This window comes from Amblyomma maculatum, chromosome 3 (assembly GCF_055883805.1).
Source record: "Amblyomma maculatum isolate TAMU_Amacu chromosome 3, ASM5588380v1, whole genome shotgun sequence".
Classification (NCBI taxonomy): Eukaryota; Metazoa; Arthropoda; class Arachnida; order Ixodida; family Ixodidae; genus Amblyomma; species Amblyomma maculatum.
In genome coordinates this window covers 127,300,715-127,328,160 of record NC_139346.1, presented here as the reverse complement: position 1 = coordinate 127,328,160, position 27,446 = coordinate 127,300,715, and the positions used below count along the sequence as shown (strand labels likewise).

The 27,446-nt window shown below is 44.4% G+C and overlaps 1 protein-coding gene across 1 annotated transcript in view; it reads left to right on the top strand.

The window, feature by feature from the left end:
- Nucleotides 1-27,446, top strand: part of LOC146195977 (uncharacterized) — a 126,666-nt gene that overhangs the window by 1,638 nt on the left and 97,582 nt on the right. The window contains exons 2-3 of the mRNA XM_084596891.1: nucleotides 23,540-23,724; nucleotides 24,493-24,743. Of these exons, the coding sequence (XP_084453017.1) occupies nucleotides 23,540-23,724; nucleotides 24,493-24,743 (436 nt within the window). The remainder of the gene's footprint in view (nucleotides 1-23,539; nucleotides 23,725-24,492; nucleotides 24,744-27,446) is intronic.

Below are 27,446 nucleotides of genomic sequence, written 5' to 3'. Positions count from 1 at the left end.
ATGACCTTTTTAAGCGCATAAAACACAAGGATAAGCTGTTCGAACAGTTTCTGCGGACGCGTGATATTGCAAAGCTGCAAGAATTCAAGCGGTTCAGAAACAAACTTAGCTCTGACTTAAAGAAAGCCAAGTGTAGATTCTATCAACATAAGTTCGAAAAGTGCGCAGATAACCCCCGAAAAACATGGAAACAATTCAATGAACTAAACGCCACGCACGTTTCTGGTATACCATTTGAATTAGTTATAAATGGAGCCACTTATTCGGAGCAAAACTTAGTTAACCTTATCAATGATCATCTAGCTAACGCAGGTGCTGGAAACTTTTCATCTCTTTCATTGCCTCGCAGCAGTCTGGAGAGATATATAGGACAGGCGCTGCTTGAAAGTGCATTTTTAACGCCCACTTCTGAGGATGAGATAAACCTTATAATTAACTCGTTCGATAACCGATCGGCAGCTGGCCACGACGACATTAAAGCCGCACCTATAAAAGAAACTGCCCACTTAATCTCAAAACCACTCGCTTACATCTGCAACCGCATACTCGCTTCGGGAATCTTTCCTGAGAAAATGAAGATAGCTCGTGTCGTCGTCATTCACAAGGGAGGAAAATACAGTGACCTGAACAACTATAGGCCGATTTCAGTTTTGCCTCTTTTTTCGAAAGTGATTGAACGTGTCATACACAAACGCCTCAACAACTTTTTTGTTGCAAAAAACATCATATCAACAAAGCAGTACGGGTTCCAGAAAGGAAGATCAACTGAAATGGCTCTCGTACAAATAAAAAATAAAATAATTAAAAATATTGAGGATAAGCTGTACACCGTTGGAATATTTCTAGATTTTCGCAAAGCCTTCGATTCCATCAAACATCATATTTTACTAAGAAAACTGGAAATATGTGGAATTAGGGGCATAGCACTTCAACTCATGCGCAGTTACCTTGAGTCGCGTTTTCAGTTCGTATGCCTACATGGCTACAAATCAAACCCAAGGACTGTAAAATATGGTGTACCGCAAGGATCTATATTAGGCCCTTTGCTCTTCTTGATCTATATAAACGATATAGTTAACATTCCTCAAACTGATGACATAGTATTATATGCAGACGATACGAATGTATTCTTCTCTGGAACAAATCTTAATGAACTTGAAAACACTGCTAACACGTGGCTATTAAATCTTAGTGTATGGCTAAACTTAAATAGTCTTGAACTCAACGAGAAAAAAACTAAATTTATGCTTTTCTGTGCAAAAAACAAACCAATAGATTACGATTTTAAGCTTCGCTACGGCTCTTGCTACCTTGAACGTGTCAGCTCCCATTCCTTTCTAGGAGTTAAATTCCATCACAACCTAGGCTGGAGCGACCACATAGACCACACCCGTGTCAAGATAGCGAAAGCTATTGGTATGCTTTCCCGGCTTCGAGATCTTGTACCTTGCTCGCTGAAAAGACAGTTGTATTTCTCTCTTATCCATTCTCGCATCAGTTATTGTCTTCTTATCTGGGGTACTTGTAACAAAACTGACTTAGAAAAAATATCAGCCCTCCAGTCGCGTGCAGCTCGGTTACTTTTACCTGCAGGAAACAACACAAATAGTTGCTCGGCAAATACACAGTCTCGAATGATCCCTGTGAAAATCATGTATGAACTCAAAATATGTGTGTTTATTTATAACGAAATAAAAACAAATTACATTAATTTTTTTAACACGTACCTAAACAGATCTACTGGTTACAGCTTGCGTCAAACTTCTGTTGTGGTAAATAGGCCTCGTACTAACTACGGAACACAATCAATTGAGCATCAGATCATGTTGATGTGTAATTCTCATCCGTTTGTAATAGATGCAGCTAAAAATAGTTCCACGCACAGGGGTTTTAAACGCATCTGTTCGTCTTTCTTTTTGTCTAACGTTGTGTCCTAACAAAATGCTTACTTCTGGTTCCGTTTGATGTAACCCTGCTGGGGGGGGGGGGGGGGGGTCCTGTGTTGCGGTGGCCTCATAGATTGTTCATAGTAGGATGTCGTGCGGTCTGTGTGGCATATCGTGCGGTCTGTATGATATGCCATACAATTCGTATGATATGCCGTGCGGATGGGGTGGTGTGTCGTGCAGATTGTGCGGTGTTCTGTGGTGGATGGTCTGTGGGGTTGTTGCGTCGTAGGAATGCTGTATCGGTTCGAACAACCCTAATGTATTGCATTACTGTACCATTTTTGTATATGATTTAGTGTGTATTATTATTTTATTATCTGTATATATTTACAAGAACTGTTTATGATGCGTCTGTTTTGTAAGCGATGGCAAAGACAGCCTTTTGTTGTTGTACAATGCAATACCGCTCCTGCTGCTGTACCCAGGCGAGGACAAGACCCAGTCAGGAGGTTTAGCACCTCCTTTTGTCTTGCCTCGTGGGCAATACCTGTATGTTGCCCGAAGAAGAAATAAAAAAAAAACAAACAAAAAAATGAAGGTATGAATTTGCATCTGTTTCTTTCACCACTCTCACTATTCACGAAATATTAAACGCATGTGAACAGTGAGTAAAATACACATTATTATTGGACACTTGAAATAAAGTTAGCATAACGGAAGATATTAATACTTTGTATGAACACGATTCTCTAAAATAACGGTGGCCAATTATCGGAACACAGTCGTTACAGTGTCCATATACGCTATCAATAGGCTAATCATAGGAGGTATAAATACGTTCTATGTAAATACATTCTATTCAATCACGGTTGCCAGCTGTCGGAAGGGAGGTCATACATAGATCATACGTGTTCTAAAGTCTTTCTTTTGATGGTCGATAGCTTATATGATCATATTGTCTAAAGACATCACATAAAGTGATCATAGACATTTTTTTAAGGGTAGACACGGTGAGGGAATGCGCTACCTCTGTCCCTGCGCCCCCCCTCTTGCTGCTGAGCCGTTTGATTAGGTGGAGCGTTGGCTTCCATTGAGATTTTAGCTGTTGGATCTAATCCTTAGCATTACCATGTTGATTGATAGGAACGCCAAGTATCCGGAGATGACCTTCCGGGGGTTGTTCGATGCTTTGACCACCGAAGGTTGACGTCCAGCCATCAGGCGGTGGATGTATGATCAGAAATTTAGTTTTTTTCTGGGAATGGACACTTGCCTGTAGAATAAAGTTCAATGTCAATTGTATCTAGTGCTAGTTGCAGCATCTCCGTTTGTTCTCGAGCCATATTACGGTACGTGGTTCAGAGCGTGATGTCCGCGTATATTGTGAACCATATTGTCAACCATGATTTTGTCTAGTTACCATGCGAATTTCGCCATGGCGATGTTAAATAAGGTGGGGGAAAAGACTGAGCTTTGAGGCACACCCGTGCGGTTTGTAAAATGTTGTGCCGTATGGTTAAAATCGATTTGAATTTCATAGATTCTGTTACTCAGGAAGGATTTCACAAAGTTGATGATGCGGGCTGCAACTCCAGTGTGGATGAGCGCGTCAACAATGGCTTGATGGCTGATGGTGTCGAACGCCTTGTGTAAATCGACAGCTACGAGTATGTCAGGACGGCCTTTGCACCATCGGCGTGCTCTGTTCAGGTTGGTGTGGAGAAGATAAAGGCTGTCCTGTGTTCCTAGCTGAGGGCGGAAGCCAGTCTGGAACTTGTGAAAATAATTTGAGGTCTCAAGTGACCTCACTGCCATCGACTGAGTAATTGCGATGGCTGCTACTGGGTGGCGCCAACACTCTGCGCAGCTGCCGTGCGGTTTGATAGGGGACGCAGCAAGATGATTGATGGTTGTATCAGGCACGCACCGATGGTATACTGTCACGTAGCTCCTGTCGACAGGTATGATTGCTATACCTGCCATGGGGTGACGCAACAAGTTAGCGCGGCAGCTGCGCGACATGGCAGGGGTGGGGCGAGATGACTGATGATTGCAATCGGCGTCCGTCGATGAGATTACTTAACAGTGTGCCTGCTTTGTCAGTAGTCTGCCTGGTGCGTGCGGGGCTTTCGGCTCTCCCCACTCTAGACAGTCAAACTGTCCATTGAATTTCCTAAGCATCTAATTTAATATGTAACATGTAACTGGGAGAATGATTTAAAACATATAAAGCGTGGTGCTACCGAGCAGTTCATGTGAACGTGGCGCTGTTCGACGACCGAGCGGTAACAACACCCCGAATCTACAGTTGCTGCTTCCTTAGTTGTGTTTTGGCTATCCATATTGATACATGGTATATACTGGCATTAGATCTACATGAGCAAACTCATAGCAGAAACGTCATCTTTTTTCCTCAGTGTTCGGACACAGTTTCACCTTCGTATATGCTGCCCGTTTGCTGAGGGTCGCGTACTAAGTTCATTGATTTAGTTGTTTACACAATGGGCAGCTTCGACAATGGCAAGATAACATTGAACATTCAATTAACATTCACAAGTAACAGCATACGCCAAATTAGAAAGCACAGAAAGCAGATTGTAAAAACGTCTCGCTCCGACGTAAATGATTACAGTTTTTTAAAGGTAAACGTCTGTGTGGGCAATAAATGCCGCCAGAAATTGAGAGAATGTGCAGAAAAAAGAGCGCAATATTTCTGTAAACTGATTTAAAAACTTAACTACCTACTTCGTAATTATTGCGTTTAAAGCATGTAAAAGCTGGCTCATTTAAAGCGACGAAAGGAGGAAAAAGGACGCAACCTCTGCCCAAACAGGCGAGACCTCTCAAATCGGGGAAATATAAATTGAGTTCCTGTTTCAGAAAAAAAAAACACATATTGATACATCCCCCAGATATTCGGTACTCCGAGCAACCTTTTTTATTCGAGGATAAGGTGAACAAATTGTATATATGCAACTTGATGTCTCGTTAAGGAACAGGGAAGTTTGATAAAAATATGTGCGTCTTTAGGAAGGGTATATACAAATCAAAACGCCGTGTCCAGGAAGTGATGGGCGTACAGGCAAGGCATACCTACGCACATGGCATAGGATGTTTTCTGGTAATAAAGTTTTAAAGAATGTAGGACCTAAGTGCATGCCGTGAAAATGACAAGTAAACTATTTTAAGACCTGAATCCTCGTTTTCAATTAACTTTTTTAGGTTTTGGAGAGACCTAAGAAAAAGGACATACTTAATGGCTGTTTCAACTACTTGATAGTGCACACATCTCAATCGTGCCATAATACTGCAGTTATGCGTTAAGAGCTAGATGATTCTTCGAGGGGTTATTATATACCAACATGCATGCCGAAGTATCTTGCTTGTTTGCCCATCCGGACACAAAACGTGTATCGAGCTAACTCTCAAATTCGCCTGAGTCCCACACCTTCTGAGCACATAATGTCGTTGTCATCGAAACATGCCGCAAAGTTCGCGCACACCTCACAGTACCACATAGTACATAACACGCCCGCCTCATTGTTCCTTTCCTCATCTCTTCCGTGCCCTCCTGCGACTTACCGTCAGCTGCCTAGTGCTGCGCTGTTGGACCTGATGTGCAATACTGGCTATTACATTCTCCCCTTCCCCCCCCCCCCCCACGAAGTTTGAAATAAATGCATTCACGGGGGGTGGGGGCGGGCGGAGAGGGAATATGGCACATCGTCTCCTTGAAGCAGGATGTTTGAATTTCAAGTTGTATTTTCACACGGACAATAAATAGACATGGCAACCAATTTGCAGAGGGGCGGGGGGGGGGGGGGGGGGGGCAGTTTAGCTCTGACGCCTGAACTCGCATTGCTTACAGAGTCCTGTTCGCGAATCACAATTTCACAATCTTTGTAGGTGGCCGGTTGACGGCGCTTATTGTAGTGTTTTGCTTCCTCTGTCTTCAACTATGTTTAGTGCTCCCTCCCAAGACAAATGCATTCTGGAATTAAAGTACCAGCCCTGCAGCGAGTTCATGGGGCACGGATGCAGAGAACCGATGCAGAAGTAAACGAAACACTGTAGTTCTAAAAACGTTCACGCAATTTATAATTGAAACTGGCAGTGGCGGTATGTGCACACCAATAGTAGACACCAGTGTGCTTTTACTTTGACCAGTAATTTTTTTCCTATGTCGAAAACATAAGGCGCAACTGCAATTTGAACGAAAAAGCTTGATCCGTTTACCAATGTCCACACCTGTACATGTGTTGCCTTGGGGGTCTGGAAAAATGGCCCACCAGGTTCACGTTGAAGTGCTGCGTAGGTGCAAATGTCCAAGTGCTATCCATAAGACACTTAGGCTTCTCGCGACGATGCTCATAGGCTTTGCACTGCTACCCGCCCCCCCCCCCCCCCATCCGTAGCGAGATAGGTCGCACCGCACCCTTATCCGAGTAAAGCGGCTGTCGAAGCCTTTTAAGGTTTGAAGACTCGTGTGGCTCCACAGAATCTCATGGGCGTGGTTTAATATAAGCAGTAATTTTCTCAAATGAGAAGGGCACTGCGGTACTGATTTGCCCATCGGCGTTCGAAGCTGAATTTTGTTCGGCGCAGGCATTCTTGGACAATATTCGTGAACATCTCAACTTCTCAACATCCCCCTACACTGTCGCCTCCACGTCCCGCTCCTCCTGTGTGCCATCATGTTTCCTACCATCAGCATGGTCTCCGAGATCACCATCGAGCGCGCGTTTCTCTCCGGCCGTTGCAATCGGCGCGCACACCAGCCAAATGGTGTAAATTTGTCGATTCCTCCAGATCCCACCAGGCGGCACTGCGCACCTATTGACCGCCCGGCCCACTTGCGGCGTATCTCCTCTGGCGGTTTTCTCGTTTTTTTCACATATACATTGACGAAAAATTTGTTACTAGCGTGTCATGAAGCCCTTCATTTTTTGCTGGTTTCTGAGCAAAGACTGACCGCAAGGTATGTCCGAAATGCATCACTATTTTGGTGGTGTATTTACTACCAAAGCAGAGTGTAGATGGTTTTGTCGCGTTCACATAATGCGTTTAGTTCTAGAGAGAATTTACGCATTGTGCTCGCGTAGATTGTTTTCTTTGCTTGTAAAACGGTTACTCGTCAATAGTGCCTCGTGTAGGTGGTAGTCTTTGAGTGCCTAACGGTTGCTCGTGAAGCCGGCGGTCGATCATTGTCGCGAGCGGACGCTCGAGTGCTCAAAGGCACGCATACTTCTTATTTGCAAGGTCTTAATTGTTGCAGTTTGATGAATTGTGAGATTTGTTGTCCTACCCGTTTTTAATCCTAAGGCTTCTAAGTTTGCTTGTAAATATATCAAATTCCAATGTAGCGTACATCGCCGCATTTGCTGCCAAGTTCGTTGAAGAGCGCAGGAAATGCAGCGCCTGCTTGCCCTGCAGGAGACTACTGCGTTGTCGTCCGACGTTGTGTTCCTAATTAGCCTGCAGAACAAGGAAGACCTGACCTGCGTCATGTTCCAATGCAAATGGTCGAAGACACTGAAAGAGCTTACATTGCCTTATTTCGAGAGGTGCTCTCTTCTAACTTGTCCAGCAAGGGAGGTTCACGCCGCTCACATGCGAAGATAATCCCAGAAAAGTTCGTTAGGCCATACTTTGTGAATGTGCGAAAGACAGTAACTCATCGAGAAGCTTGCCAAAACAACAAAACTGCTCAGCAAGACAAATGCTGCGTGTTTAGTGCAACGAGTTTCACACTTGCGCATGCCATCATGCAGTGACTGTACTTTGCAAATAACAAAATGTTTGTGTGTACTTCATTATTGCGCTCGCACATAATGCCTTTTCTTTGTGTCCGCCTCATTAGTTTCGTAAAAACGTGCCTTTTTTACATTGCTCACGATGTTTGCCTCGTAATTTCGTTCAAAAAGTGGCTAGTCTCATTACAACGGCGGAGGTTTAGTGCCAATAAGTTCCGCGTATTATTGAAAGTGTAATGAAAAAATTGCTAACTAGAGTGGCAGGCGTGTATGACAGCCGTATTCGCCTCCCTGTGGCATTATTCTATTCTAATCATAATTCGTTTGAACCGACTTACTCGGTTTGACCCCCCGCGTGTATTGGTGTAGGAGTAAAAAATTAAAAAAAAAACATTGCGTCGTGTCTGTAGCATATGCAAGGAAGTCAAAAAAGAAATATGCTGTAACTCGCGTGATAATTGCGCACATTTATTCTATGAAGGGCTGCGTAGTTTACAAACGAGGAAGTAGCTTTTCCTCACTTTCGAGCATATAAGCTAATTCGTCTATTAACGGGATCACTTCCGAAAACCTGTTGTATACTCATAGGACGGCAGAGGTGCCTGAACGTGCCACAATTACCCTTCACCTCTATCAAACTTGCGTGCTTACGATCTTCCAAAGCTGCTTTTCAACTGCGCGAGAAAAATAAAATAGCTATCGTGACATGCATCCAAGTCATCAATAATCTTGTGGCTAGTGGCGGAACCATTTATATAATTGCATTCATGCGATGGATGTTTATGTAAGTCACTACACTCGTAAATACTGTTTAGCGAGTTAATGAACTGGCAAATTCAGGGCGTGTATATACACACTGACACAGAAAAAAGGACATGAAACTGCAAAAGGGCACGCCTGAGTAGGCTGAGCTTCGGACAATTGCTGACAAATTTTGCGCATGTGGGCCTCATATTATTATTATGTTGGCGGGTGCGAAATTGCTGGCTACCGTCTTGCCCGTGGCATTTTAAAGCTGGCAGCTCGACTGTGGTTCGAGCGCAAGCTCAGGAAACTCGTGTTTATAATTTGCGCCAAGCTGCGGCGGAGCACTTGATGCAAAGGTGGCGAGCGCCGCACTGCGGCGATAGACACCGCCGAGCCCCTTTTCCAACTTAAGCTCTCTCCGGCCGATTGGAACGGCCGGAGAGAAACGCGCGCATGGGGTTCATCTCGGAGGCCATGCCGTCAGCAGCTTAATGCAACGTTTTGGCACTTGATGGCGCTATCCATACTGGCCCACAGAGTGATGCATAACAAGAAAACAAACATCTGCAGAAAGAAGCCACGTAAGACACAATGACAGGTCACTAGATGAGGACATCGTAGAATCGAAACACTCGTATTGTGAACTTCTAGAAAGCAAACAATGCTCCCACTGCCGAGTTTCGGGTTCTTACGTTAAGCCAAAAAAATTCGGCTGAATAAAATTTTAAAGATTTTCGAGCTTCAGGATACTAAAACATAGTTTGGCTTGGTTTGCTTTTTGGGGTTTAACGTCTCAGAACAATTCAGGCTTTGAGAGACATCTTAGTGGAGAGGTCTAAAAATTCTGACCACTTGGGGTCCTTTAGGTGCACTGCCATTGAACCGAACTTGGTTGCCTTGCTTTCAGCCTCTTTGGAAAAGCGGCCGCTGCGGCTGGGATTTGATGTCGGAACCTTGGGCACAGGAGCAGAGTGCCCTAATTACTGCACCATCGCGGCGGGGCGAAATACAATAATTTCTTAAATATCAGTTAACAAATCTCCGGTTTGCTACTAGATTTCCCTACCATAATTTTCTCAGCGACATTTCATAACATGCGAAGAGTACGCTGAGCCTAACAAATGTGTTTAGAAATACATCACAAAGAGAACGTTTATCACCACCACATGGCAACTTATCATGCAGGCTGACCGAATATTAGCGCTCGAAAGATGAAATATGGATTACACAGACGAAATCTAACGCTTCACGTCGGCTGGCATCAAGTAACGTCGAGAACTACTCTATTTGACCTCCAATGCTGCAATGGCTCCGTGAAGATCATATTGTGCTTTATAAGGGGATGTATTGAGTGGATGATATCCTAACATACCGGAGCACTATGGGGCAAAAAACGAATGCAGAGGGTATAGAAATGCAAGAAACGGACATGCTACATGTTTTTAATTTCGTTTTTGTTTTGGCCCGGCCTTCATAGACATGGAGCAGTCTACCAATATAGCAGCATTGTGTGTACAGAGGCTGATGTTTTTATCAAAAGCGCAGGTGACCTGCCCTTTCGTACAATATTTGCGCAACGGGGGCGTCTTTCAGGGACTCCTCATGTAGAACTCATCCCTTCTACAGGACATAAGCTCCTTTTGTCTTGTCCTGAACGAATGTTTTTTATTCCTGGACGCACGCGTTAATATGACGATAAATCGCAACAACCTGGCGCCAAATAACCTCGATGCAGCAGTTTTGAGATCACTGACAAATGTCAAGTTGGGCTTGCTCAGCCGATTAGTGTATAACACTGATGAAGCGATGAGCTAGAGATGAAGCCCTTGAAAGACATTTTTTCCAAGAGTGGTTTCTGCGGTTTAGACACGTAAGCGTACTGTGAGCAGACGCATGGCATGTACATTGTCTCCAAAGAGGCGCAAGAACGTAGAGTCACAAAATGTAAAGTAGGACACTGAGCACTGTCTCCTGTTCGTCTCTCTGCGTCGGTGCACCAATAATTAAGCTGGCCTACCCCAACGTCTGCACGTCTGACGACACATCATAATGTGATCTAGTTTGACGCTACAGACTACCGCAAGACGCTGACGAATTAGCCTGAGGAAATGGTTATACTTGTAGAAAAACGTCTAGACATAGGTTGCCACAGCGCAAACCACTAGAGTCTACTGAACGTCATTCCATAATATCTTTTTTAAGCACGTTTTAAGAAGTTGCTAAAGCACATCCAACGTCATTTTACCCCGAAGCAGAAATTATATTAACAAGATTTGAAAGACATAAAATATAATGTGCAGTAAATATTCTGGTTGCATGCAAATAGCAGTATATTGCATAAGATAAAAAGTCCTATAACGCGAAATACAAGAATGTCAGCAATAGGAAAAATAGAACTTGGCCGTGGGGATCAGCATGCTTAGGTATGTGCGTTGTGGTAGCTGCCATGTACCTTCACGAACAAAATATTGCGTTCATTTCAACAAAACATTCAACGAAACATTCATTTTCAACGAAAATGACAAACATTAAGCGCACCAGCCACATTCAAACTAGTTGCCGATGTGAAAACTCCCGTCTGTCTAGTCATGCGCTCATCCGTTACTTCTGAAAGCATTTGTCTTCTTGTTTGCTGTAAACCGCAATATGCACGATAGTACATCTAATCTTTACGAGATCGATTAGCTACTTTTTTATGTCTTTTTGAGCAATGCTACAAGCTTCACCTTTCCCTGGTTTGATACTGAAACATCTATAGGCAATTCGTAACCCTGTTATATGGGCAGAATATATGTTTTTCCATCAAAATAGGAAATGGTATGTTTGGCTGGCCTCAGTGTTTCGCTGTTTCGTTGCTTCGCAGCTCGCAGGCCGAAACGCGCATTATTATTACCACGAAACAATATAGGTGAATTTTAGAACACGTACATTTTCACCTTCTTTAATGAACACTCTCCCTTTCTATATGCCCCGTCTTAGAATCAAAGAGATGAATTTAACTGGCTGCTTTAATTTCTACCTCCTCCTGCTATGTTTCTTTCATTTTGTATTTCGCACGCAGAGAGCCGGACCATAATTTACCTGCTTTATAGGTCATTGAAATTATTAGGTATTTTCATTGCCCGCACCAAAAAAATTCTCAGATGCTAGCTAAATAGAAATGGAAGAAGAGATATTGACGAGAAAAACATATTGGCATGAATGTACAGCGATAGAAGACAAAAGGCCACTTACTGGCCAGAGCGCTTGAAATTATGAACGTTATAAAATCCTTCCCGCTTTTGGTGGCACAAAGCTGGTAGAAGAATATGTTTACTTACAAGTGGAGGAGATTATCTTTTGGGAATCTTAGAAAAGAGGCTAATATGCTTACACCTGTCAGCGGCCAGATATCGTCGTGAAATTTCGGAGCATGCGAAAATGCCATTCCTTCGCAAGCAGTAACGCTCAGATGCTATTTACAGCAATCCTTGTAGATCTGAGCGATTTTTGCTTTCGCGCCTTCTGAAAAACAGCTTCTAACTGCTGCAGCATTACTAGGCGCAACAAAGATTCATCACTAAAAAACGCTTGAGGAACCTTTATATTATTTGTGCAATCCATTTCATTTAGGATAAACATAACTTTACTAGCTAGGAACCCATTCATTTTATTTTGTCCTCCTCTCAGTAATCGCTGTTGTAAGCGCGTATCTGAAGACGTTTCGGCTGAGCAAAGCAAGGAAGTATTCATTCTCACGTTCTTTAAACCAGCAAATCTCAAGTTCTTTAAAACCAGCAAAAGATAACCGGAACCAATCCCGCCTCTGATAATTTCCACCACCGTAGTGAAACTATTTTGCACCAAAGTAACGAAATAACGTAGAAGAAATGATGGCACCATTTTCTTAACCTGAACGCATAAGTGCAGACAAGCGACTCGAGAACCGACGTGGGATGGAGCATAGCGATGATATGGGTTAGAATATTTGCATGCGTGCAATTTACAGTCGAAGGCATCGTTCTTTCGCCAGACCTTTAAAAGAACCAGACTCACCCACAATTGCCTTTTTGTCTTTTATCGCCTCCTGTTTCCTGCGTGCCCAAAAGTAAAGATTAGAAAACGAAACAAGTTGCACCTTCATGCTTGTAGGAGAGGAAGTGTGAAGTGGTGAGCAAAATAATCGATCAGATGTCGTTGCGTTCACATTTCAGGATATATAACGGTTAAGTCTCCCTTTTCGCCTGTATAAGCGAATACATATTAAGTGTGGATATTTTTTATAGGCTTTAGCTCTAGAAAAAATCAAAACATTTTCTTCTCTAAAGGCACTGGAAAGGCACCTGTGCTATTCTTTGGAAGATGAGAGCTTCTAATCAGAAATCCGTGCAGTGACAAATACCGTCCTATTTTGCCGGAGGAAACTGGTGCATGAACCATAAATGGTAAATTCTGATACGCATGAAGTATAAACAGCCAGTACGTATTGGATTTCCTTCCAGCTAAATCAATACTAACTGAACCTTATACTTGATGACAGTGTTTTTAAAAGAACCAGGACGAAGACAATAACGGTGCTCAAAAGAAGTTTTGATGGGGGGTGGTTCCCGGGCAACGCTTCTTTACACGGTGCCTGGCGGCGTGGCGGCCGACGCTCGCGAGTTCAGGTTAAAACTTGGGAGGGTGCATATTTGAAGTATACGTTGCCTTTTCATATTGTTACGGACGACAAGGAAGAAGAAGCGGGCAGTGGCGTGGGCAGGAGCGCTCGCGCTAGGCCCACGAACATTCATTAAACGTCATCTACCATCGTCATCGGTCATGTTCTGTCTCCTGTCTTCATCGGCTTACCGCTTCGTAACATTTGGTTGGAGGTGTGGCGTACGACATCCCCATCCTCGCCTTGGAGCATCGAGGCCATCTTCAAGCCTGGACCATCACCGAGGGCCCAGGGACATCGCCGAGCAGCTTCGCCCCATCCCTTCAAGCCCAGACCTGAACAACTACCACCGCCCAGCCCCCAGCCCGGACCTGAAGACAAGGAGCACTGACATACCGATCAGAACCGAGATGAAGAACCCGAAAGACCCGAATGACCCGAAGGAACCGATGGACACAAACACGCAACCCCCGCCCAAGCTGCCCGACGTGACCTCGAGCCATCGGTTCCATGGACTCTGGTGAAGGGTGGTTGACAGCTCCAAGGGAGGCGGATCGCCACGCATCAGACATCGTACCGGCAAGCCGTTCTATTCTTCCTTCTTCCTCTTCTTCTTCAAGCATCCAGACACGCCCATCATCATGCCATAAAATCATTAACATCGCTAAACTTCCTCGTCCACGATCGGGACGATCGCGCGGTGGCCCCGCGTCACGTTACGGACGACAAGGAAGAAGAAGCGGGCAGTGGCGCGGGCAGGAGCGCTCGCGCTAGGCCCGCGAACAGTCATTAAACGTCATCTACCATAGTCATCGGTCATGTTCTGTCTCCTGTCTTCATCGGCTTACCGCTTCGTAACAATATCATTGAGTGCACGGAAAACAAGCTGTCTTTAGAGCGCTAGACGTTTTATTGAAATTGTACGATTTAGGCGAATAAATTTGTGTTCATTTTCATCAATATCTTTCAATGCTATATATTTCTTATCGAGTCTGCTAACAAGCGCTATGCCATTATACTGATTAGGTATTTTTTGACAAACAGTCGTAGTCACTCACTTAACTGTCAGCAAAGGTGTTAAGTGTCTCGACTTGTGTCGTCAGAAGTCTAACAAAATTCACGTTGGTTAGACTCAACATCAGAGTAGCTGTTTTTGAAACTAAACTGAATAAATTAGTTTAATATTTGCGTATACTATATCAATATTGACAAAATTGACCTCTAATATTTTTCCAATTATTTACGTAGACTGCGAAGAGTACATTTTGCTGCATTTCCATTCTTACTTTTAGCCTTAAGTGAAATGCATCATTACTATTCGAGAATGGTTTGTAACCGTCAATCTGGGCTTAAACGTTTTAGTTCGAAACTTTTCTGATCTACAATTTACTAGTGCTAATTCCTAGCTAAGTCAAGCAACAAAACTCAAATCATGATTCAGAAGACAGACAGGCCATGCAGGACGGCGTGACTAAATATATTATCGAGAAAATTAAAGTAATGCTGCATACTCCCGCAAAAGAGCAGCAGTATATGACAGACATCGAGGCGTTCTAATTGGAAAGGAATATCTCGAACTAGGGAAAGAAATCACTGCGAATCCAGACTAATAGATGCCAATGACTAGGACTATCAATAGGTATAAGCAGAATGCAATTAGCAGGTAATCTCATGTTATGATTTTCACATTGCAAGTATTTCCTGATTAAAATCTATATAAAGGTATCACTAAGCAACGGTGACATCATCGCAACCTTGCCGCTAGCCGCTGAGCTAAAACCAGTTATTGCTGTAGGCTAGTTTCTCGTTTTCCATATTCTATGTGCCTACGGTAGCAAGTGAGTGAATGCTTTATGTCAGGATGAACAACGGACCCTCGTGTAATGAGACGTTTATAAAAGGGGAGCAGGCACCAGGACGCCCCTCACTGCTTTCAATTCCCGGCTGTCCCCACGTTTGTCTATCTTACAACATTACCCCGAGTCTATCCCGCGCTCTGTCCTGTCCCAAACCCTCTTTTTCGTTGCAATTACAGGTTTCTACGCGAATCTGCAACACGCTCGCGCTCTAAGGTGAGACGTAGCTCGAAGCAGGAAGACTGTCCCCTCAATAGTCTATCACTGTCACCATGATGAAATCGGTACTGACAACTCGATCGTGACTATCTTCAATTATGGGATAACATATCCCGCGAAGACCGGCTTCCAACTTCTGCAAGAGGACACCAACAATGTAAACAATATTGCTCCGTAGAGGCGTGCACAGATTCGAATCACACACTGTACTCCACACTCTGTCCAGTTCTTCCGGTCCTTATTCTGCTATAATTGTGCTGATTTGTTGCCGCTGAGTGACCACAATGCACCTCAGTAGTTTTCTCGTAGCCTGTGACACCCCTATGACGACCTGCGACTGATAGATGCCGTCCAAGACGCTGTCGTAAAAGTTGCAGACCAGACGTTCACCGCGCTCGTCCAGAATCTGCTTCAGTTTCGCGTCGTGGTTCAACTGATGGTTGTCACTGATCAAGATATAATAATAATCTACTCGCGTCATCTTAGCCATGGTACCCTCATAAATTCTGCACGACATCCACACGTTCCGGTTCTGTTGGGCGAAGACCATACACCACGTCCCCTGGTATCGGCTATGACAATACTTGCTCTACATCCAATGACATGCTACCTTGAAAGAAAAGGGCTCACTTAACTTTTCCGCATTTTCTGGAAAACTGACAGTCTCGATACCCAAAGCAGTATTGGTTTCATGCAGTTCCTGCTGTACGTCGGGCTTGAGACGCACTCTGTAAAGCTCCTGCTTTATCTCAGTCATCTTCGCGCCCACCCCGTAGTGCGCGATCTATTTATTGCGGAACAGCTGGCCCAATGCGCACAGGGCGCAGTAATTGGATGCCATCTTTTTTTGGAGCACTCCTCCTCGGCATAAAGGTATTATTCATTCGTCCCACTTCAATGTCAGCATACTCGCCGTGATCTTGACCATCTGCTTAAACTTGTGAGCTCGGTGCTGGATGTTCATAACTGAAGCTCGAAGTTCTAGACGCATTGCCTTAACGTCAACGCTCTAAACAGCTCACACACTTTGACACAATGTAACTCTTTGGGTTTCCATCGTGTTCTTTTTCTGCGCACTGGCCTTTCTTATTTTGGTGCTTGTGAAAGAGTGGCCGCCACTTTTTCAGGCTGCTCGATGGTTCGTCCTCTTTCTTCATCGACCTTACACAGTGCACAAGTGCTCGCAGCGTTGCATGCCTTAGATTTTTCGTTGGTGTAATAATACCAAAAACAAGCTCTTCACTTGGCCGCTCATATCTTTTCGCAGCGTCTACAGACATTGGCGTGTAGGCTGTAACCACTATTGCGGTGACTTGCCCTCGTATATTCTATACACAAGTGTAACTATTCATCTGTTCAAAGGAGGCTGATAACATATGATCACGCTCAAGTGGTGACGAGGGTCAACATTTTCATTGGCGATGATTTAGAATTCTTCCTGCACTTCCAGAAAGATAGAAAGCACGGTAAGTTTTATTCCGGCGTTTACAGTGCAAACTACCAAGAAGCCTCACTCCTAGATTCGGCCCACCGAAGCTGATAGTGCGCGGACCCTTTCCCAAGCAAACAAAGAAATGGTCTCTATTGGCAGGTCTACTGTTTGTAGTAACAAATTACACCACTGTCATGAACCCCAGACTTTTTCAAGAGAAACTACGCACGGATCACTTTGACCTTAAAATGCCGAAAGATTCAATAATGAACTTGCCCTCTGCCACTGTTTTCCGCTGTCATCATTTTATCTTCGTAATGTTTTCTGGAGAACTAGTTTGTGCATATTCCTTTGAAACGATATAGGGTCATACGGGACAACACGCAGACAGAGAGAGAGAGAACAGGCGCCATTCTTGTCTCTCTATCTACGTGTTCTCCATATAGGCGCTATATCCTCTGAAGGGATCATTTTCTTGTTTTTTATTACGAGCACAGGCGTTAGTCCAACGGCTGATCATTTCTGAGTTGACGGATAACATACGTTACTGCGGGAGGAAACGCAATCAACGCCTTATAACACAAAGAACTTGATCCCATAGAAAAAGATAACAGGAAATAAAAGTAGAAATACGATGCCAGCTTATCGATAAGTTTAAGTATAGGATTAAAGAAGTACCGGTTGTTCACAGTAAATACAATTCAGTTTTGATAAGACTGACTGCAAGCAATGAAAGAGTGTGAGTTACAGTAAGTTTAACTGTACATATCTGGCGACATTTTGTCGTACATTTTGTCGTACCCGGGTTCGAACCCGAACTCGGCGGCTGCGTTTCGATGGAGGCGAAACGAAGAGGCGTCCGTGTGCTGTGCGATGTCAGCGCACGTTAAAGATCCCCAGGTGGTCGAAATTTCCGGAGTCCTCCACTACGGCGTCTCTCATAGCCTCAGTCGCTTTGGGACGTTAAACCCCACAAACCAAACCAAACCAAACCATTTTGTCGTACTTTGCACGCAAGAGGTTTTTTTCAGGGTAAGTTTAGGCAACAATCAGGAACGCATGTTGCCTTCGCAAACCATTTGCCGCTCCCATAAATTGCAACTCCGAGCATGCCGCAGTTCATAAGAGGACACTTGTGCTAACAACGGGAACTTATAACTGTCAGACCACATCACGTTGTTACGGCTTGGCGGCCCAAAACAGACTGAACGTAGAACGTAGCGTGCAGACCGACAGCTTAAAAGTAGTATTTATTTTAACGCTTCTAGACTTTAGCGCCTCCTCGAACTGGTGCCTCAATCGGTCGTCTGTTTTATACACCGCTACTGAATACTACGCTATGCCCGTTTTACGGTAGAAAGCGCACGTCTTGGGCCAAATCTATGATAAATACACCCTTCTTAATGCGGGGTTATATGCAAAGGGTTCAAAACGTGAGCGTATCCGCGTGCCTATTCCTGAAATGTGTTGCAGCATTCGCACGCTCTCCCGTATTTTTTAGTACGATATTAATCCGCACCTACCTTTTACATTTCTTAAAGCATGCCCCCAGTGGTGGTGCAGTGGTTAGGGCACTCGGATGCTGTGACCAAGAATGCAATATCGTATCCCGGCTTCTCAGCGACCGTTTTTCGACGGACGCGAAAAGCAAGGCACCAGTGTGATCTCCGATTCAGTGCACATTAAAAAAAACCAGGTGGCCCCAAATACCCGGAGCTCTCCCCTACGGCGTCTCTTATACTATGAGTCTTTTCGGTGCGTTTAGCTCCATAAATTATTATAACATTCCTTTAAACGGAATTGGAGAAACTGTAACGATGTACCACGAGCAAACAAAAGGATATTCGAACTTATAGAGAGCTGGCAATCACTGCGACTGCGGAGATGGCAACAATTGCGCGATATAAGATAATCTTAGGTAAAAATCGCCGTGATTTTACGCTAAGAACAGTTATATTGCTACAGGCAGAGTCGTGCTACAGGCAGAGATTATGTTGCTTAAGAACATCGCTTCGCTGCCACACAGTATAAAGCGTATGGCAAGGAAATAGCGCATAGATGTTACGCTTTCCTCCAGATATTTTTCAAAATATGGTGTGAGCACTCTATGGCGCTTCATTTTTCACCATAGAGTTCTATGCGTTTCACACGGGTTAACGTGCTGCTTCATCTCCATCCTGCCCCTCTTGTAGATACCCATGGTCATCGCTGAGCGTGGTTCGCTACAATATGCGATCAGCGCTTCAGGTCTTGCCCGACCTTACAATATCCGCCTTGCCCGACCTTACAATATAGACATCACAGCTGCCAGCCTGTCTGATGCCACTAACATTTTATTGAAGCACTAGTGTTGGCTTCCGCGCGCAATGCGATGGTGCTGCTGATAATAGAAAACATGATGATGATTTTCGCTCTCGTATTCTGTCAGACTTTCGTTATAAAGGGCTAGAATTAGACAGCGACCGGCATGCGTTCCAAAGTGCAGACTTTACACGGAGTGCAAAAGAATGAGAACAGGAAACGATGTGTTTTATCTCCGTTTGCCCTTTCCTACCTGTTTCAGAATGATCAGGTTTTCAAACCAGCGCAGAACTCTCTCATACGATTTTTACATTTTATGACAAATCTCCCTCTTTTTTGACCAAGGGTCTTTTGTTTCTCCCAAAAGGCAACTAATAGCATGTAGCTAGATCACTCCGAGGATCACGAAGCCGCTTGCTAGCACTCTCTAAACAGCTACTGCGCCCTCTAACGTCCTAAGGCGTCCTCTTTTAATCAAAGCACCAGGTGAAAACATGCGCCAACACGGATTAGAGTTTGAAAAATCAAAGCAATATGTACAACATTGTCTGGATGGTCCACACGTCCGCGAAGGGTGACTAAAAGTTTCCAGCACTACCTGACGGCACAGCAACCAATCTTCGTTAATACTTCTCGCGAACGAGGTCGCCAAAGGCTAAAGCATGATTATGTATGGAAATTGCCAGCTTTTAGGTCTCGCTTCAATTGCTTGGTAAATGTATTGGCAAAAACCCAGCAAATGCACGTAGAAAAGTACCCACGGAGGGCAAATTCAAGGCGAAATCAAGGCATATAGGTTAGTACCATCATATCACTGTATTCTCGCCACATTGTTACAAAGCGAACTTCATTGCTATAGAAACGCCATCGTTGTACATAATAATTACATAGCGCAGAACTACCAGGTGCAATTATCTTAGAGAACGAAGTTAGTTTCACAACACTTCTATTCCATTACACGTGCCCTTAAAATATGTCTCCTCTTGTCGGTTCCTTATCGGGCCCAAGGAGCGGAGTCGAACGTCTGTAAAATAGAAGCCACTACCAGACTATGCCTGATAGGGTCCGTACTTGTATGCATGCTCCAGCGTTCACCAGCACCTAGTCTTCTCTACAAACAATACGCAATGCATCTCCAGCGCTTCGCTCTAAGAATCTAACACAATGATATCTTATCAATTTGAACCAAACACTGGATGTGGATAAGTGAAACAGGGCCGCAGGGACACTTGCTCCCCCGTTTGCTATGGCTGCTGCAGCTTTCGCAGCGGCTCTCTGGACGGTTCTCGCAGAAACATGCAGTCGAGGATTAGAAATATGGCTAGAAAAAGGTAGGTGAACTGCATCTTATCTGTGCAATACTTTACCTTCCTAAGCAGCAATTAGGAATCTAAGCATCCGATTTTCAAAATTGCGGTTATTGACAGCTGCCGTAAATTTTCTGCGCGTTTAGACTGTACGCTAAACATGTGTTGAAAGCCCAGTGTCGAGAGCTCAAGAAACTGAAATTTCTCACGAAGTTTTTTTCTCCCGCACTTTTCAAATATATTAGAGCTCTCATTCCACTCTGCACCAGCTACATACTTTTCATGCAGTGTGTATAACTCTAACTGCAGCAAAAGGGTAAAGAATAAAGTTTAAGGTAGCCCTAGTGATAATGGTAACAGTCGTTTGCGCAAAACTACTAATTTCTTTTTTCTACACTAGAGGTGAAACTGTCTCGTCCACGCCTTCCATCTGGATAAGGTACAGAACGTAAAAAATTCTGGAGTAGTAAAACGAACAATAATCACTTCGAAATCGAAAGAGGTGTTCCCTTTTCAGTGCCTCAGTTCTCAAAAATTAAGCTCAGGGTATTTGTTGCTAACCCGGATTATGGAGTGTTCTAAAGCATTCGGGAAAATCTTACTCTCTGGAAAGGTAGAACCTAAATATAATGTTTTAGACATTACCTTGAGGAATCAAGTCAAGTGAGAAAACTTGGGGATACAATACAAGCTCAACAGTGCAACTAAAACGCAAAACATATGAGCACTTAACTTTCACAAAACATTGCATTCCACTCCTTGATGCTGACAAACTGCCAGGGTCGAAAACATGCACAATAAAATGGGCCGCGATGTTTAATTCGCCGAAATGCGATGAAAATGAAATATTTATTCTTGTAACTAGATTTACACAATTTAAACGCTGAGTCATCGCGACAGGTTGATATGCTTTGAAAGTGTTCAGATCTGGAAACGTGCTTCGACTAGTTCGGAAGGCAGCAAAACCTCAGAAGTTTGTTCCTTCAACGCAGAGACGCAGTCCGCTCTATTTACCAGAGGGCCTAAAATATATTACCGTAAATCTCGCATTGTTACGCAAAATTTTATATCGGCCACTGCTACCGTAATGTAAGATTGAAAAGTGCAGGATATTTTTCATCTAGCGTGCAAAATGCAGTGGTCAAATCACTGTGTTTACTGTTTTCACTGAAAGGTCATTGTGGCCTCTAAGATCACTGCGTATTCTCTACTATGTACAACTAACATGTAGTGAGCACATTCTCAATCAATCGCAATGGTTGTTCTGTTCCATATTTTAGAAATACCCGACCCACCTAGCTGCTTTATGGCCCCCGGCACAGTGGCGCAGTGGTTAGGGCGCTCTTATACTGTAGTTGAGGAGGCGGAATGGAACCCCGTCCTAATCGGCTGCTTTTTGGGGTAGGCGAAAAACAAAGTTCCCGTGTGCTGCTTAATGTCAGTGCATGTTAGAAGCCGCAGCTGGTCTAAATTTCTGGAGCCCTCCACTACGGATTTTCTCGAAACATGAGCTTATTTAGGATGTTAAACCCCATAAACCATTAACTGCGGCTCTCTCTAGTATAAACGAGGAACTCTCTTTGTGCACTGACAATATCTTTACGCAGTACTCTCAGTTTGCTACCTAGACAGGAGATACAAACGTTTGACCTTTGTGCGTTACTCTCTAAATATTGCGCAGATATGCTCTGGCTGAGGAATACATGCCTTCCTGTCGTTATCAGTTGCTGGAGTGCCCCATGTCTTACTTACAAAGCAGTTATAATAGCGAGAAAATGCTCCCAGATGCTCTAATTTGTATGCAAGCAAAAAAAATAAGTTTCAATTGAGAGTGTTTTGTCATTTTTGGGGTTTATGAAATTTAACGTCTTATATCAATTAAGGCTATGAGGGAAGCCTTAGTGAAGGAAGTTTTAAGAATCTACCACCTGGGGATCATGAAATCGCACAGCATACGGGCACTTCGCTTTTCGCCTCCACCAAAAAGCGGCCAACGCGGTCTAGATTTGATCCCGCATCTATGGTTAAAGAGGTCAAGCGCCCCGTTTAGCCATCGCACCGGAGCGCGAATTGGAAGATGGCACGTGAACCATAAATACCTGAATATATTACTTGGAATTTTACATGTTATATATACTACTTGAAATTTTACATGATACCAATAAAAACAGAGGAGTGTTTCCGCCTTCCAGGACATTATCTACTTAGTTCGCTTCCTTAGTCAACAGGAATGCCCGGCAGTAGGGCGGATGGATATTTCAATAGCCATGAATATTGACTTTTCTCATCTGAAACTATATGTTCTTATCGTTTGAAATTTTTACACACGCCATTACACACGTTTTTACAGAGTCCATTGCGCAAAAATATAGGTTTCTTACCGTCTGTCACAGAATCCTCGGGGGAGTTGCAAGTACTAGAGCAGGCAAAAATAAGTAAATTAGCCTACCTGTACCAGGAATATTCATGAGCTCTTCGAGATGACCGCACAGGTGCTGGCTCGTTTGAGACCTTCAGAGTGCGACCGCATGAAGTACAAACTTCTCGCACAATATTTTCACGCAGAGATTAGACAGATCTAAGCGCCATTCTTTATTCTTTTACTTTTTCGTTTGTGGCCATAAGATGCGAGCTGTCCAAATCTTGTGTGCCCTATTGCGATGTTTTTATCAACATCACCGCAGCAGGTAGGCGGCATCAGCGATTTAGGAATTGGTTGTCTGCTAGGGAGAACCTGATAGGCAGTGAAGATATTAACAATTCTTTTTTGTTTTGGCTGTTTAAGGCCATCATTCTTACCAGAGTTTTACAGTTCAGTGTTATTATTCTCACCAATCTCTCTCAAGTTACCAGTCGTATACGATGGATAGTTCCCGCATCTAAGCCTCGAAGGATGCGTTTCGAAAACGAAAAAGATATGATAAGTTATTTAGGCCATGGCGAGGCGGTGCCGTTCTTCACAGTTTTCAAATGCGAACACTCCAAACGCAAGATGGTCTTTTTAGCGACCAACGTCTACCTTGCACCTGCGCTCTAATTTTATATTACCTACTCAACGCACATTAGATTTGTACCTACAATTGCATGTATGCCGTTACCACGTCAATTCTGCAGTTCTGTTTCACCTTATTCCTGCGCATCATTATGTGGAATAAAGTGCTTTCGCATTAACAAAATAGTCGGATTTTCCAACTCTAAAATGAACAGTGTTGCGTTATTCACCTAATAAAATAGTCAATCAGGTATTGAGTTCTATTATCGGCCATTTGGCTGTAATTACAACTCTAAATTTGTCTAAGTCAGCGCCTTGCGAATACAAACTCGACATCCATGAATGGCAGACCGTTTTCTTTAAAAGGTGAGAAAGCATGTGAGAGAAAATGTTCTTTTTTCCAGGAACGGGGTGCTTGCTTCGCTATCTCGTCGCCGTGGCAAGGCTTACATACCTGCTACGGAAAAAGCGTCGCCTGTTCGAATACTGGAAGCCTCTACTCAGCGACGACATTGCCAACATTGGCGCTGTCTGCAAACCTGTGGAATGGGAAAGAGAATGTCCTTGTCAGAAGGAGCGCCTAAAAAAGGCAAGCTTAGCTCCTTTCCCGCAAAACCGTGCCTCTAAAAAATCTGACGACTAACGGAGCTATCCGCCAATGGTTCGAGTACATCCAATGACAGCTGAAATTTTGCGCCTGCAGAAGAAGGAAGCGGATGGACAAATATTGTTTTGCGAAAACAGGGCCCAAGAAAGATGTAGCCAGCGACGAGCAGATGTTACTAGAGTTTCTAGAAATACAGCGTTAACAAGATCATAGTTTGCTTCAGAAAGTGGCTTCCAAAATACTAATGCCATCTGAGAGCGCAAACTTTTGTTCCAGTGAGTTTCCTCGTAGGCATAAAATTGTTGACATACCGCTAAAGCAGGAACAAGTAGCCGATTCTCGATATTTTAGTGGGCTGGTTGTATTCACCTCAAAAACTGGTCATCGGCAGCAATCTTGGTTTCAGATCCTAGATTGGGAAATGTGATCAAGGGTACAGGCAGCTTTCTTTACAATGTTGAAGTTGGTACAGTCCTCTAAACGGGTCACGCTATTGCGGCCGCAACATGTCAGGTATGCAACGTAACACGTCGGTTTCAGACTTCTATCACAGTCGGCATTAAATTCAAGATTCTACCAATTTCATGGAATTGAACTGGAGCCCCAAGAATCGCAAATCAATATAGAATGTATAACGCATATCATTAGTGATGTTTTACATGCACATTTGGTATATGGGATACTTGCTCTTGTACATTGTTCAGCACATGGCTTACAAAAATCCGCATCAGAACGTGACTCTACATTCAGGTCGAAGACAGGGTGCTCTTCTGCGGAGTGAACACGGAGGGGGATCGGGTGATTGCCAGCCTGCGCCGCTGCCAGAACCAGGTGGCTGAGCTCTGGCTGGCGCTGTGCACCTCGGACGGGGCTCGGTACACGCTACCTTCATCCTTCACTCTTGACCGCAGTGCCGGAAGCAGTTTCTCCGCTGCAGGTCTGCGCCTCCAGTGTTTGGCTCCCAACCGCCGTTGGAGAATAGCGTTCAATGGACTGCTGAGGTAAGCGTCTGTCGTTTGTGGTAAGCAATATTTTATTACAAGTTCAGTAGAGCCGCAATAAGCACATTCCCTGCTTATCGACTGTGAAATTTCAGCTCTACCTACCGGCCTTCCCCCCGCACCCTCTGCTGCACCTGCCGCTCTTAACTCGTCCCCTTCCCCCGTATTCTGATTCTGGCTTTTTTGCGGCCGACCTGCAACCCGATTCTGCCGAAACGCTTTACATGTTGTTGCTTTCCTATATCGCCACTTTTTACTTTGGACCTGATCTTTAGGCCAAACCTCTATTGTAACCAACCGCATCAACACCGGCGATGCTACTTCTATTCAACGGCGACCGGTACGGGTCCCGTTGAATAAGGATACACGGTACATGTCTCGCTCTCAGAGCACCAGGTGATTCAACATGAATTCAACAAGCTGCTGACCGATGACATTATTGAGCCTTCGAGGAGTCATTGGTCGTCACCTGTTCTGTTTGCGAAGAAGATCAGAGCTGGAGCTTCTGCATCGATTATCACCACCTCAACAAGTTGACCAGAAAAGACATTTAACCTCTTGCGCGCATCGACGATGCGCTTTATTGCTTATATGGAGCCAGCTACTCTCCTCCGTCGACCTTCGCTTTGGCTACTGGCAAATCTCCGTCGAATAATGAGACCGCGAGAAAACAGCATGCATTCCCGATGGTCTCTACCAACTTAAAAGCATGCTTTTTGTCTTTTTAACGCCCCTGCAGCTTTCGAGTGGATGATGGACTCGTTGCTGTGAGGTTTCAAATCGACCACCTGTTCGTGTTACTTAGACGACGTCATTGTTTTTATTCCACTTTTTACAGCTTTATCTCTCGTCTGTCTACCATTCTGGAGCTATTCCGCCGCGCCCGCCTTCGACTTCGCTCCAACAAATGCAGCCTTGGTCACCGGTAAATTAAAGTTCTTGGCAACTTTGTTAATGGTGACGGTGTTCGGCCTTACACAAAAAAGATTTTCACCACTGTGTGCTTGTCTCGCGCCACGTTTATCTAGTGATGTTCGAAGTTTTCTCGGCTTGTGTTCTTATTTTCAACGATTCGTCCAGAACTTTGCATCCCTTGCTCGCCCTCTCACCGCCCTGCTGAAAAAAATGAACCTTTCTCTTGGGGCCCGGACCAAGCTGCTGCTTTTTCCGAGATAATTTCTGATCTCACCAATCGACCCGCCTTTGTAGATTTTAAACCTTCAGCCCCTACCAAACTGCGCTCTGATGAATTTGGCCACAGCACTGGAGCTATCATCGCTCAGTGACACAATGGCCGCTCAAGAGTAAGTGTGTGTCAGCAGCATACTATCTACAGCGGCACTAAACTGCTCTATCCCAGAGCGTGATGTCTGGCGCTAGTCCGGTCTATTATGAAGTTCTGCCTTTATTTGTTTGGACTACCCTTTACTGTTATCACGAGCCACCATGCCTTGTGCAGGCATTCTTTACATATAGATGCTACTGGCCGCTTAAGGCGCTGTGCGCTACGTTTGCAAGAATACACCTAATCTATCGTTTACAATTCTGGTTGACTTTACCAAGATTCAGACATCTTGTCCCGCTGTCCTGTCGATCCCCCTAGCTCTACAGACTGTGATATAAACGCTTGCGTCCTGTCGTTATCGGCCTTTCCCCACATTGCCGACGAACAGCTCTTGGATTCTGAATTACGGTCTATCACGACCGTCTCACTACCGGCCAATCTCATCCTACCCGCGCCATGTTCGTACTCCAAGGGGACGCACTATACCTATGCAACCTGCTGGCGCTGCGCTCCTTCTCATCGGTTCCAAATATCTGCAATCCACCATCCTCGAAGCGTTGCATGATGTTCCCACTTCTAGACACCTTGGCGTGTCCTGCACGTATGACAGTTTGCGCCGACGTTTTTACAGGCCATATCACTATCGCTCCGTCCAGAATTATGTGGCCGCATGTAAGCTGTGACAGTGCCGGAAGACACCACCCGTATTGCCTTCTGGACATCTGCATCCCATTCTATCCTGACGGAACCCTTTTTTTGTGTTGGCGTTGACTTGCTTGGGTCCTTCCCACTCTGCACCTGGGGAAAGAAATGAATCACCATCGATTGATTATGCTACGCGCTACGCCATTACCCGCGCGATCCCGATCTGCTGTGCTACCGACGTCATTGATTTCCTTCTAAACACGTCATACTCCATCATGGTACCTCTCGTGAACTACTCACAGATTGTTGTCGCTACTTCCTCTCCAGAATGGTTGACGAACTTGCTCGTTTGTACATCATTCGCCACAAATTTACGCTGCCTATTACCATGAAACCAACGGCTTCACAGAATGCCTCAATCACACGCTCACAAATATGTGGTCAATGTATGTCTCTGATAACCACCAGGATTGGGAGATCAATCTACAGTTTTTAACCTTCGCCTACAACTCTTCTCGTCATGATACCACTGGCTACTTTCCCTTTTGATTTGATCTTTTGCCCCTTACTCTCCTTCGGCACATCACCACCCGCTACTGACACCGCCAACAGACCTTGCGCTCGTGATGTGATCACCAGCGCTAATGAAGCCCGCTAAATTGCTCGCGACAGGATATTTGCCTCCCAAGTTCCCCAGGAATGCCGTTACAACATCCGCCACCGCGATGTGCAGTACGCTCCAGGCTCTCTCATTCTGCTTTGCTTTCCATCCA